The sequence below is a fragment of the Synchiropus splendidus genome, chromosome 1, assembly GCF_027744825.2.
Source record: "Synchiropus splendidus isolate RoL2022-P1 chromosome 1, RoL_Sspl_1.0, whole genome shotgun sequence".
Lineage (NCBI taxonomy): Eukaryota > Metazoa > Chordata > Actinopteri > Syngnathiformes > Callionymidae > Synchiropus > Synchiropus splendidus.
This window is the reverse complement of record NC_071334.1, coordinates 67,926,790-67,941,104: the sequence shown is the minus strand read 5'-3', so window position 1 is coordinate 67,941,104 and position 14,315 is coordinate 67,926,790. Positions and strand designations below refer to the sequence as shown.

Genomic DNA, 14,315 nt, shown 5'->3' with positions numbered 1-14,315 from the left:
AGGAGGTCACGGGGCGGACCCAGGATGTTTTGGGGGAAACGGATAAAGGCTGGATGGACGGCCATCTTAAAAATGTGCAATGATGGATAACTGAGTGATGAGTGACCATGATAGCGAAGAATAGGGTGTTGACGTAATTGGCATGATGGCAACTGCAGACCGACCTCACGAGCACCAAGCTCATGGGAGGTGTGAACTTGTTGGTCGCCATCATCGTGTTAAAAACAAGTGACTGAGCTTCTCAGAAGATCTCTGAAGATCTCAACCTTGACTGTGGTCATATTTTAATGCCCTTTACCTTTTCAGCCGGGTCCCTTATCCTTCACCACATCAGTCCACATTTTATGGAAATGCAGTCTCAAAGAAAGACAAAAGCGGGGTGAAGCAGAAAATATGGACTGGAAAGATGGAGGGAAATCAGATTATCAGCAAGGCATGATGGAATCCAGAGATAGTAAGTGTAAAATATGAGTGGAGGGGAGAGATATATGGCGCAAGGAGACACCGAAGGCCTTTTTCTGGGGACAAATGCCTAAACATTTTTTTTTCCCCAATAGTGGTGGTTATTTTTTCCAAGTTTTTTTTTTTTGTTCCTTCCTTCAGTTGTGGGGCCTCATTTTATCAGTGCATTCCAGATGCACGAGACAAGCCATGATTTACATTTGGAAAGGAGATTTGTGTAACCAGGACAGTAATATGGCAGACTTGATCCATGATGTCGTTTGTTCCTCACGACGTAAGAAGTGGAGTGAATCTGCTCTGGTTAGATTGTTTACTCCTCGTCCTGAGCCACTTCAGGTCCTGGACGATTCATCGTACGACGACTCCTCATCATGGCCCCACCACGAACATTTCTTTTCATAAGAGACCAAAGCGCCACGCTCTGATATAAATCGTGCCTTGCTGAAATATTAATGGAGCCAATGATGGCAACCCTTGTAGCGCCCGCTTGTGTAAGGGTTGACCATATAAAGCTGAGTGAGGTTCTTAGTGTCTTCAGGTTCAACGCATCATTCCCATTGCAGCCATAGAAACAAAGCTAATGAGTGCAGTTATGCAAAGGTGTTTCTGTGGGCGGCACCTGGGCCTGAGGTCAAAATGTGTCGCATTAACACAGCGTTTCGCACCATGAATATAAGAACCTTGACTCCAAATATTAAGCCATTGAATATATCAGGTGATATATCATGACTCTTGAGCTTCACTGGCCATTATTGTGTCTCTCTAGTCTCTTATTTATTTAATTTGGAGCGCACTGTTCTTCATATAAAAATAGTGCTCTGATTTGCTGAACTTAATCTCTGGCACTTGCTGCCGTCAAGGTCCAAAAATAGTCTTGAATGTATTGAGCCTGCAGCGTTCTGCCACGTGAAGTGGCCAGCTCGCAATCTCGGTCTTGTCAGTCCCGGAGAAGCACAAGCTCTTGGGTGTTAACTGCTATCTTCAGATTTAACCCAGGGATGGTCTGTGACCACCCGGAGGATGCGTCTCTCTGCTCCCTACATCTCCTCCCACTATTGTAATGACCCCGCCACCTCGACATGGGACTCAGTTGATCTCACGTCGCTCCCTGCTTCTGTTTTAATCATGTGAGGTTTGGTTCCAGCTCACTTTTCATTTTGGAGCGGCGGTAGACTGGAACAGAAAAGCACTCGTGTACTTCTTCAATATTTACGGCACATTATTAATTGATTTCCCTCCTTGTGTCTGTGTTGCAGACTGCAAAGCCACCTGTGGAGGATCTGTTCTCAGACCTGTGTGATGGACGACGGCTGCTGGAGCTGTTGGAGGGTCTAGTGGGTCACGACCTGGTGAGTCCAGGGAGAGACGCGTCTCAAACGCATGCTGCAGTGTCATGCCAAATACATGAAACACTGCATTTTAGGGCTATAAGCCACATCAGGGTAAAAAAAATGTACATTACAAGTGGTAACACCATCCTCCGCCAAAGTCATTTGTATTCATTGCTCCCCTTTTTGAACTGGGGCTAGTAAAAAAAAAACAAAAAAAAAAAAAAAAAAAAAAAAAAAAAAAATATATATATATATATATATATATATATATATATATATATATATATATATATATAAATATATATATATATATATATATATATATATATATACACACATATATGTATATATATACGTATATGTATATATATGTATACGTATATGTATATATATGTATACGTATATATACACATATATGTATATGTATATATACATATATATACATATATGTATATATATATATATATATATATAGTTTGTCAATAAAGTTTTGAAGTGAGACGTCACGTTTACATATATATATATATTCAATGAACGATGTCAGTAAAATGACTACCTTTAATAATGTGGAGTAAATAAACATTTCTCATCTGTTGCCACTCACTCACACGTGGTCCGTCCCTTCAGGTGTCTGACAACACACGCAAACTTTGGTTCAGTGTTCCTGTTATTTTGTTATGATGATGTTTCTCTCTGGATTCTTTTTCCATTTCAAGACACCACAAACCACCATAATCGTCTCCATTTCTGTTCTGTATGTTTTCCTACCCACTTGTGAACATACTGGCTTTCTGGCATAGAGAACGACCCTCTTGTTCAGTGGAGGGACACACTGTAAAAACTCAAAATCTCACCAAGTTTATTCAGCCTCATATTTATTCAGCCATTTTCCCTCAAAATATCTCACCTCGTTTGATTTAAGATACATTTACCTGCTTGTGACATTTCAGTAAGATGAAGGAAATTCTTTTGAGACAATACAATCTTAAATACGTTGTTTTTTTCACTTGGCAGATTTTTACACTTATTTGATGGTAGTTTTACCTCGATACCTTGAAGATTTTGAGTTTTAGCAGGAAACAATCAAGACGACCGCGGGTGCATCACAGACAAAATGTAAAGTTTACACCATGGTCATGTCAGTCGGCAACTTCTTATCTGAGAAATATGGTTGTCATGACACTTGAACATACTCACTCTGTATCACTCCATTAGTTTTTCAGCTCAATTGTGCTTAGGCAAAGAAAATCCCTTTTTATTTAAAATCTTTTGCTACTGACACGCAGCTATTCTGCCACATTATTTGCGGAAACGAAATGCAGAAAATGTTTAGGTAATATGGCAAAATATATAATGATTTTTTTATTTTAACTGGATCAATTTTTTCCACAATCGGACATGTATTTTTAAGAATAACTTGCAAGTTTCTGGTCAGTGTTAGTCCTTAAAAAAATCTGACAATTTAGGCCAAAGAACTTTATTCTAGTTTGGAAAAACTTTGCCTCAGCTTTCTTCCTAGCAATGATGATTCTTTCTCTCGTCACATTTTCGAGCGCATTTATTTGGTTCAGCAGTTAGTTTTTAGCCACAAAGTAAGCTTTGATGGCTTTGAAGTGAGATGTCACGTTTGCTTTCATCTCAGTTAGTTCAGACAGTTTTAGGCATTGTGGTTCTGACAAGGAGCACCCCATGAAGGTGTGTGGTCAGATGTGAAAAACCCAGTTTCACATGTGTCCGGCTTCGTCACTCTGAGTGTGTGAGAAGAGGAGCGCATGTGCAATTGATGTACCACTCGATGCCTCAGCATAGATCTGTAGTGTATAGAAAGAATGTGACCAAATCCATCTATTCTGCTCAGATATTTCATGATGTAATGTCATCATGTCACCCACCTCTATCTCACCTGGATCAAAATAAAAAAATAAATAAATACATGAAAAAAAAAATAAAAATGTGTAATTATGTGTAATTACACACCATTGTTAACAAATGCTTAAAGGGACTTGATAGAAAATCTGAATGTGAAAAAGGTTTTCTCAAACCTTATTTATCACAGGGTGCTCAGGAGTGCTGAGTAATGCCATGTGTAAATAAGCTCCAATATTTACACCTCTGGTGCCTGCTTCCCTGGACGATTAGGCACTGTTGAGCTTTGCCTCAGGCTCCAGTGGATTATTCCGCAGAATTTCTGCTTCATCAGTCCAGTGAAACAACATAATCCTGCCTGTATGAGAAACAACAACAGACGTTCATGTGAATGCAGTCTATTCATCGGCACAAGTCGCAGCCAGAATTTGCAATGTGGAGTTTGACTACATGACCTGAGTGAATACAGCGTTAACTGCAGATTGACCTCAAACCTCTTTACTCAACATACAGGCCCAAAATTAAATTATAATGTCACATACACATTTCTCCCACAAGTAAGACTGGAGCCTGGGGTTAGTTAATTGTTTTTTTTAATTTTAAGACAACTCACCTGACAGCATATATTTTATTATATATATCTATATTAGTACCGTAAATTCCGGACGAGAATATTAGCCGCACGCACTAAATTTAAGATGGAAAATAAGATCTTGTTCATACATATGCCGTGCCGCGGGTGCAGTGGTGCTGTCTGCTCTGTAGAAAGGTCAGTGGCTCACTCGGCAGGAGGGTCGCTTCTAAACTAGTTTTGAATACAGGGTCCAGGATGGAGACTGACTCATGAAACAAACTGGACAATGTTCTGAACTAGAATCAAGACGCATCACATCTTTCATTTTAAAATGCGCCTGCGTGTCCGAAGTTCCGACACCACAGCCGGTCTCAGCTGCTTCTTCTCGTCTCCGGTCCTCTTGGACATCGGCTCTGTTGGCGGCGCTGCAGACCTGCGGGCAAAAGTGCTTTAAAGTAAATAACAGCCTGTGATGTCGTCGGTTTGATGTGACGAGGCTCAATATTTTGACTTTAGACTGTAAAAACCCATATATTAGCCACGGGGTTCAGACCGCGAGGAAAACAGTAGTGGCTTATAGTCCGGAAATTACGGTTATTATGTTGATTTTAGAATCATAAGACAAGTCCAATGTGTGTATTCATGACTATTTTTTATTGAAAGAAAATTTAAAATGTCATTTACCTAACACGGTGTCATAGATAGGATACGGCAAACATGGATCACTTTATCTGATATAAATTATTCTACACTTATCCGAGTCTCACTGAGACTCACTCCGTGGCTGTACATTGCGAACTGCAATTCGGTTGTCATTTTCTTGACAGAGCAGTATTACCAAACGACCGCCATCGTGGCTGGCTGCCTGTCTTTTGCACCGTCAAGTAGGTGTCTCTGCAGCATCACAATTAGTAGTGTGATGCTCTGACAGATTTTTCATGAAAACATGCTGATGTGAGTGCTGCATGTAGCCGGTGAATCTGGTTCTTCAAGCTTTGTACCTCCTCTACCCAGCAGCCAAGGCCGTTTTATTGACTCTATTCTATCAAATATTTTTGTCGCTGTGCCAGCAGGATTTATTTGAATCATAAGCCGAGCCCCAGAAAGCACAAAGCAAAACTGTTAAAACTTTGCATGTGAACTGCCTGTTGGTCAGTTGTCCTGTTTTCCATTTCCCCTCAGGTGAGGTTGGAACGGGGGTTCACGCGAGTCCACTCACTCAACAATGTCAACAGAGCTCTGCAGATCCTGCAGAAGAACAACGTGAGTTACACTCGCACACACTCATATCATACATTTTAATCACTGCATATCTATTTGCCTGCTGACAAGACTTTAATGGATGATAATGATGTCATAACTACCTTCAGAATAGAAGCACAAACTATGCGTTTCTGAGCTCTTTAAGCAGCATAGAGGTCACTCATCAGTGGGACACTTGCACCCTAATGTTTCAACTTTATCATTCTGATGTATTTATTCATTTATTACATGATAATCTGGAATTAATGAATTAGAGATCCTCTCATGTTTTATTGGTGTAGGCAGTACAGACCTTTGTAGTCTGTATTTTGAGTTTAAAAGTCACTTATTCGTACTCTTATTTTTAATTTTTTTTATATGGGAAGAAGCTGTGACATTGTTATGGCATTGTGGCATGTCACATGGTATGTCACACTGACCTTGGCAATCAAGCTGATTCTGATGTTGGAGTGAAGTTGGTCAGTGAAGTCATTTTAAGAATTGACCTTCAGATATCACATGTGAGCGTGCCAGGACTCATCACTGTGAACTTCCTGTGGTGTAACTAATCTGTGCTGCAGGTGGAATTGGTGAATATCGGTGCAGCAGACATTGTTGATGGAAACCACAAACTGATCCTTGGGCTCATCTGGAGCATCATTCTCCACTGGCAGGTAAGACTTTGGGACGGTGAGCTTGATTCGGTATGTGTCATTTTTGAAATTGCATATTAGTCTGTTTAAGATTATAATGACACAAATCATACTCAGATTCTTTTTAATCCTTGAGAGCCTGACGTTGTCCCTATGTACCCAGGTATCAAACTGGGTATTATTATTATTACTTTGATTAATAATAATACAAATAATAATAATAATAATAATAATAGCAATGTAACAATAATAATAATAAGCTGAAATTTACATTTCCAGCAGCAATAGAGGCAAGAAAGGGTCAGGAAGAGCATCACACAGAGAATAAAAAAATAATAATAATACTAATAACCTAAAAATAAAATAAAATAATAATAATAGACTTAGACTAGACTCTTTGGGATGACTCCCTGCAGGAAATTTACATTTCCAGCAGCAATAGAGGCAAGAAAGAGTCAGGAAGAGCATCACACAGAGAATAAAAAAATAATAATAATACTAATAACCTAAAAATAAAATAAAATAATAATAATAATAGACTTAGACTAGACTCTTTGGGATGACTCCCTGCAGGAAATTTACATTTCCAGCAGCAATAGAGGCAAGAAAGAGTCAGGAAGAGCATCACACAGAGAATAAAAAAAATAATAATAATACTAATAACCTAAAAATAAAATAAAATAATAATAATAATAGACTTAGACTAGACTCTTTGGGATGACTCCCTGCAGGAAATTTACATTTCCAGCAGCAATAGAGGCAAGAAAGAGTCAGGAAGAGCATCACACAGAGAATAAAAAATAATAATAATAACAATAATAATAATAATAATAATAATAATAATAATAATAATAATAATAAGTCATCATCTGTCCGTCAGTCCCAAAATTGAATTGGAATTGAATGGAATCTGTTCTTCTGTTTTTGACCTATTTTGCTGACAGGACGACCATATTGAACCTCCTCAGTGGAGGTACTGACATCTATAGGAAACTATTCTCAAACCCTGTGGTTTGCATGAATCCAGGCCTTTTGCTTCTTGTGCTTCACCTTCTAAACTGGCCACATCATTTCTGTGAATCATGAACTGGCCTATGCAATGTTGGATATTTTATCAGCACTTTTCATTCCTCATTAAATTGACCAGAAGCTAATGTCTCAATCCTTGAAGTTTTGTCGTTGACTTAATGGTGCGATTAATGGCAAAATGCGTTCTATGATGAGCTGTGTTGCTGCGACTGATCATGGTAAGTATGTGGTGGCGTGTGCTCATGGCTACACCCAGGAGCTGCCTTCTGTGTGGGCTCATACGTGTGTCGGTGTGTGTATAAAACAGCCTTTGTCGGCCGACCCCCCAATGAAAGTGGAAATGCATGCAGTGACCTACTCCCAAATGAGTCCTTTTTTTATCCTGGATGAATCCCTTACAGCCGTCCGTGGCTCTGCGTGTGCCTTCATGTCAAGTTGTGGGGAAGTGACCCTGCTCTAATAATAGCCTCTGATGCACCGTGTCTGATTCGGGGATTAGTCGAGCGACTCTCCCGTTTCCCCGCATCCGTATGTGCCTTTTTGTTTACCTTGCACTCCACTTTTTTTGGTTTTGTTTTCGTCATCTTGTCTTCCACTCATCTCTTGGCCTTGCTGGAAGCTCGGCGAACACACAAACACTGTCAGCGGCGTGTCTGGAATAGTGAGAGAGGCAGATGAATGGACTTAAATACGCGCGCGCTGAAGGAAGTGGTGGGAAACGGACGACACATCTTTGGCGTATGTTAATGAGCAAGCAAGCGTAGCGGGGAGAAAGGTGATGGTAGATATGCATAAGTAATGCACCGCTGGGCAGTGAAAAGTATAACGTCTCTGCCTTCCCCTGAGCTCTGAACAAGTGCTCTAAAACTGTCAGTCAAAGCTGCCAAAAATCCAGCCACACACACACACACAGACGCACAGTGTGAGAGCGTGTCCTCTGCACCATGCCATGTGGTGGCACATATGCAAAGTAACTGTTGACAGTCCAAGTCGCACGTCGCTTGAAAGCCACATGTCTCCGTATGGTAATGTTATATCAACAGACAGCTGCATGGAATTACATTCACTCTTGCTCCGACTGGAGAAGCCTGTGAATATATGTTGCGCCAACAAAACGGTATTCTTAATGGGAAGTGAAAGTTGCCTCCGTGGCAGACATTTTCCTTAATGCTGGTTTTCAACGTGTGCGGTGAAATAAATATGATGATGAATGATAATGACTAAATATGGAGGAAGGACAGTTTGAAATCAATTAGTTTCTGTCCTTGAATTATGTTTTTATAAATAGGTGGTTTATTTACAATTAAATAATAAATGCATATCATTATTATTATGACTAACTACGACAATAATTTGCATGTTTTCCTATTGTCTGGGAAATCTATCCATCCATCCATCCATCCATCCATCTATCCATCTATCCATCTATCCATCTATCCATCTATCTATCTATCTATCCATCTATCCATCTATCCATCTATCCATCTATCCATCCATCTATCCATCTATCCATCTATCTATCTATCTATCTATCTATCTATCTATCCATCTATCCATCTATCCATCCATCTATCCATCTATCCATCTATCCATCTATCTATCTATCTATCTATCTATCTATCTATCTATCTATCTATCCATCTATCCATCTATCCATCTATCCATCTATCTATCTATCTATCTATCTATCTATCTATCCATCCTCTGTTTGTCTATCTATCATCTGTCTGTTTGTCTATCTATCTATCATCTATCATCTATCCATCCATCCATCCATCCATCCATCCACATAACTATGTCATGTCTATGATATGTCATGCCTATAGATAGATAGATAGATAGAATGTCAGGTGTCTATCTAGATAGATCGCTCGATAGATAGATAGATATATAGCTGACCAGCGTAACTCTGGCGATGTTTGTGTGCAGGTAAAGGATGTGATGAAGGATGTGATGGCGGGCCTACAGCAGACGAACAGTGAGAAGATTCTGCTGAGTTGGGTTCGTCAGAACACTCGCCAGTATCCTCAGGTCTGTAACCTGTTTTCCATATATTTGGTTATTGTGTGCTTGTACTCTTGCTGTGTGACCCTGCTCAACACAAACACCATTTCAACAACATATACGCGCTTTTATTTATTGACCATGGTAATGTCAGGTATATGTTTTTGTTTGAAGCCAAGGCCTCTGGCCTGACAAGGAATCTTCCTATTTTTAGATGTATTTCTAACCTTCACATCAGCATATACAGATTGCCAGGTAATTCGAGTGGGATTGGCTCAGAGCCAATGAATAATGGATTACTTCATCATAGTTTACAGAATCTTTTCAGGATTAAATGGCCTCGAGCAGAAATAATTTTTCAGGGCAAAAAGCATTTTCAGAGTAAACGGAATTCAAATCAAACAAGAAATTCAGCAACGTAGATTGAAGTGAGAGATTGGGCTGCAGAGATTTGTTGTGTTTACAGTGGAATGGATTTATTTCCTTTCATTTAAAATAAAGTCATTCCAGCTTTCAAAACCTGACAATGTAATTGTTGACCATCTCTGGTTTTCAGAAGTTTGTTGTTGAAAGAAAGGTGGTAACAACATTTCTATTTTTATGCTTTGCTTATCCATTGTTCAGTAGTGATCAATATCAGTTTGGCTTCATAAATTAAGTTACAAGTTACCGTGATATACAGAATATTGAATATTAGTTGTTTTAAATCACTGAATTAACTTTATTTGTGATGAAGCAGTCATTGTAGAAGATCATAAGCATGTATGGCAACTTGACAAGGTTTCTTCGTTTTTACGATGTGCATTGTTTTGCTTGAGCTAGAACTGCTAGGAAAACAGACGTATGGAAACCTAAAATTTTTGAAATTCCAATTGCAATGAATGGTAAAAGTTGATCTCACTCCATGGGGGTCACAAGGGGCAAACACAATTAAGCTTCTCGCATACGTTACATATATCTACATGTTTGGAAAAATAGATGCGCAGTCAGTGCTCACAACCTCATCCTTTCCTCGACTCCTTCTATCGTTGAGGTCACATAACATTGAGACTAAAACATGAATCCAAACTACTGCACCTAATGAGAAATAGATCAGTACTTTGTGTTTTATTGATGAAGCATGTTTTAGGGTTTTTACGGTGTATTTAGTTTCCCATATTTTCTTTGTACAGCTTGATATGTTTGTGGTCATTAGTTAAGACCAGTACCACTGAACTTGGTTTGAGTATGAATTTGATCTGTATTATTCGAGGCTAAATGTGTTATATAGAGTGGTTACAGTGCATGTTTGGATTCTCCAGGTGAGGGAGCATATATTACCATGAATAAACTACTTAATCATTGGTGTCATAGTATCATTTCAGCCAGTAATGAATCACTGTTAGAACGGACTGTGCTTTTTACACATGACATTTATTCTAAACAACACTGTAATTACTGGTTAGTAGCAGTAAATAAGCCAGTTTATGAATGGAAATCTAAAGTGTGTCAGTTTGTACAATAGAAGAAGTAGTTGTGTTTTTCAGTGAGCTGGTTGTGCTGCTCTTAGTCTCAGCATATTTTTGTGTCAGGTGACTGTCAAATATGAATATGTCTTCAGACTGATGGCTCTGAGAATGGACGCCTGTATCGGTGGTTCAGTGGGCGTCGCACTCAATTCTGACATTGGCCTTTAAATGTCCATTATCTCTGTCCTCAGGTCAACGTGGTTAACTTCTCCAGTAGCTGGAATGATGGATTGGCCTTCAATGCCCTCATCCACAGCCACAGGTACCATAGAATGACTTTTTTTTTTGTCTGCCAGAGAATGAACCTGTGTGTTAACAGAGGAAGAGCTGGGTAAAAAAGTAATACATTGAACGTGTGACTGGATAGACAGGTAAATGTCAAAGCTGTGTCGAGGGAGACGGTGTGTGTGTGTGCGGGTTTATTTCACCGCCTGTAGAGCGGTTGATGCGTCACACGTAATGAAGTATCTCCCCATAACAGTGGAGACGTGGTAGATACCATAACATACCATGCCAAATTTATTTATAAAGCACTTAAAAAGCAATACAACATACTCTCTAAGTGCTGTACAACTGTAAAATCAGGATAAAACAGACATTTGAAACAATAAATGCATGACATTAAAACAGGGCAGATTGATCAAGCTGTGTGTAATAGATGTTATATGATATTATCCCTTTATTATTATACTTATTAGGCATATTGGGCAGTCTGGCTGACCTCAGGCTTTTAGCTAGGACTTGTCACAAGGTGTCCCAATCGACTGGGGAGGTAGGACGGACGACACGCCAGGACGCTCTGTTGCCTCTTTAGCTATGAGGATGCTTGTTCAAGAACTTGACTGACTTACAACGGCTTGCTTTATAAGTCCAATCTTTGCGTTGATAAACAGCTCCTTGCAACTTTACAAATGAAGAGGCCAACACCCGCCACCCTAACCACCAAAATACTCATCAGATTAAGAGGGTTACAGTGAGTTTAGTAAACAATTGTGAAACGTTTCAAACTCCCTTCAAGTGCGTCTTTCATCCCACCAAAACGCAAGTGTCGGGAGATGTGGATAACCGGGAGATTTTGCCGGACAGTGACAAAGCCAGGGGTCCACAGTGGCATGAGGATCAGCGTATTTCAGTCTGATCCAGCAACATGACCGGGGAGAAACACCCTTTCCATGGAGACCAGTGTGATGGCACGACAGTTAGGATGCCATACAAGCACTCATGGTCGGGACTTCAGGGCGTCCCCAGGACTACCAGAGGCCCCTCTGGCTAAATGCCAGCTGGCTGATGTATTTTGGAAAAATCCCCCTCAGGTATGCGGGGTCCAATAACCATTGCATGTCTCAAGATCAGATGATTGCTGACTTTAATTTAACTCCCCAAATAATCCTGTGTGCATCAGCTCAAACCAGTTAATAACCGTATATTTCATGTTTAGGAGAGTAAATCTCTGGGCTGCAAGTTTATTGCTACAAAGTCAGCTGTTACTGATCCTGGGGAATATGCCAGGAGCGCAGCAAAACATGATCAACCTGGGACACGACCCACCTCCTGACATTAACGGCCTCAGATGCTGTTGTGAAATGTAAGACTTTAAAAACACAGATTAAGGATTTCGCAAATGCCTTCTCAGACCTGAGCTGTTTGAGTGGAGCTCGGTGGAGGCGAAGACGTCGGCGATCGACAGACTGGAACATGCTTTTAGCAAGGCGGAGCAGCACCTGGGGATCGAGAGACTGTTGGATCCTGAAGGTAGTTCATGCACACACACCCACACACACACCTACACCCAGTCTGTTCTAATGTTGTGTGTCGTCTCACCTTAAACCTGACCATGCAGAACAAATGGCTAACCTTAACCTGGACTCTGAACCAAACTTAAATCCAACTGTAATGACTCACTTATGACCAATTCGAAGTTTTAATCCTCAAATTGAGGCTCAAACTTGTGGGGACCGGCACAAGTTTCATACCACACACATTTCAGCAGGGATGGACAATTCAATTTCCAAGGGGCCACATTATCTGCTGAGGCTGTTGTAAGGGGCCGACTAACCAACACAGAGAAGGACGGAAGAAAATTAGTTTCGCTGTAAAAATGACCTGAATTTTCTGACAAAATATGATGGGTTTTACTGAGTTTGTCTTTATGCAGTTATTCGGAATGAAAAACCTTGAAATAAATCAGCAACACAGGTGAGGACTGAATGAGCTTTTAATGAAGGTTTCCTGACATGTTCAGGGATCATTTCTCTCCAGAACGTTTGGGTTGTCCTTTCATGAGGAATTCTGAAGAGTCAGAATGTGCCAGGCAAAAGGTTTCTTCCACAGAAACCAGGGCAAGGACAACATACACATAATAAATGCTGGCGGTCTACACCCAGACGGCTGGCTGAGGTGGATCGCTGTGGACCGCTGCACCGTTTTGGTGACCGGTCATTGTTAAAGAAAATCTCCGGTCACATTTTGCCCTCGGTAATGACACTCCTAGCATCAGATAATTGTGTTTTAATAGGCTGATGACGTCGACTGTTTAAATATCTGTTTCAATCCCAGCTAATTATGTTTTTAGTGGCTGTTCGGAGATGAATGTGATGATAGCAATGGGACCATGACTGAGCTCTTAATGCAATGTTTACTGGCATCATTTTCCTGTAGGCAGAAAGAGTTCTCACCCTAAAACACCCCTGGGTTATATCTGCTGAACACAATGAAATACGTTCTTGTGCTAACATCAAACGAGACTAAAATTGCTGAGTTTTCCTGAAGGTTTCGTGATGGAACACAGCGCAGTCACGACCTCCATGACTTGTGCGTCTTGTCTGGAAGAGCGTGATCAACGACACAACCTCGCACGCTAACCTTCTCTCTTTACAGTATATTTCCTGAAATACTCTATTTACGTTGTCAACAGAGACACACACACGTCAGGTTGTCTCCGTCTTCTATCCCCTCCATTTTTCTTCCCGTCACCCCCCACCCCCTCCTGTTTTCCCACTGCCTCTGATGGTGTTCATTTCTCTGCAGTGTCACAGCCTCGGTGTCATCTGTCTCCATTAGTTCTGACCCGGGCTGACTGGGGGCCACTGACTGCAGCCACCTTTAAACCACTACAATGTTTCATTCCTCTCCACCTGCGAGTGCTAAATTAAGCTGCAGAACGGCGTACTAATATGGAGAGCTGATGGACAAACACTGATGCTCTGGGAAATAAAGTCCGTTGGCCTCTGGTTATTCATAAGAATGCTTCGAAACAGCGCTACAGTGAGCAATTCCAGCTCACGGTCAGGGCTTCTAGGCTTGGCTGTTCTCGTGGGTGGTCCTGAGATCCTCATTCGAAATGTTTTTGAATGTATTTTACCGCAGCCAAAGAGATTTTTGGGATCATCGTCAATTATTTTGCCTCCTTTTATGCGGCAAAATAAGGGGCACCCCTTGCTTAGCACCATCAACCGCAATTCAGATCGTGGAAAACTGAACTGCCTTATGAAGAGCACGTGAAGGTTCTCACAATACTGTGGTGCCATTCCTGATACAAGTGGCTGAAATGAGTTCTCTCCAACGGGTGGCAGGCGTCTCCCTTTGAAAAAGGATGAAAAGTTTGGTCACTTGGAAGAGACTCGGAGTAGAGCTGCTGCTTCTTCTC

General features: G+C 40.7%; 1 protein-coding gene across 12 annotated transcripts in view; it reads left to right on the top strand.

The window, feature by feature from the left end:
• The window catches only part of dmd (dystrophin), a 230,881-nt gene that overhangs the window by 85,572 nt on the left and 130,994 nt on the right, over positions 1–14,315 (top strand). For all 12 annotated transcript variants that reach the window (XM_053872553.1, XM_053872472.1, XM_053872455.1 and 9 more), the window contains exons 3-8: positions 1,719–1,811; positions 5,416–5,496; positions 6,057–6,149; positions 9,087–9,188; positions 10,861–10,931; positions 12,303–12,421. In XM_053872553.1, the coding sequence (XP_053728528.1) occupies positions 1,719–1,811; positions 5,416–5,496; positions 6,057–6,149; positions 9,087–9,188; positions 10,861–10,931; positions 12,303–12,421 (559 nt within the window). The remainder of the gene's footprint in view (positions 1–1,718; positions 1,812–5,415; positions 5,497–6,056; positions 6,150–9,086; positions 9,189–10,860; positions 10,932–12,302; positions 12,422–14,315) is intronic.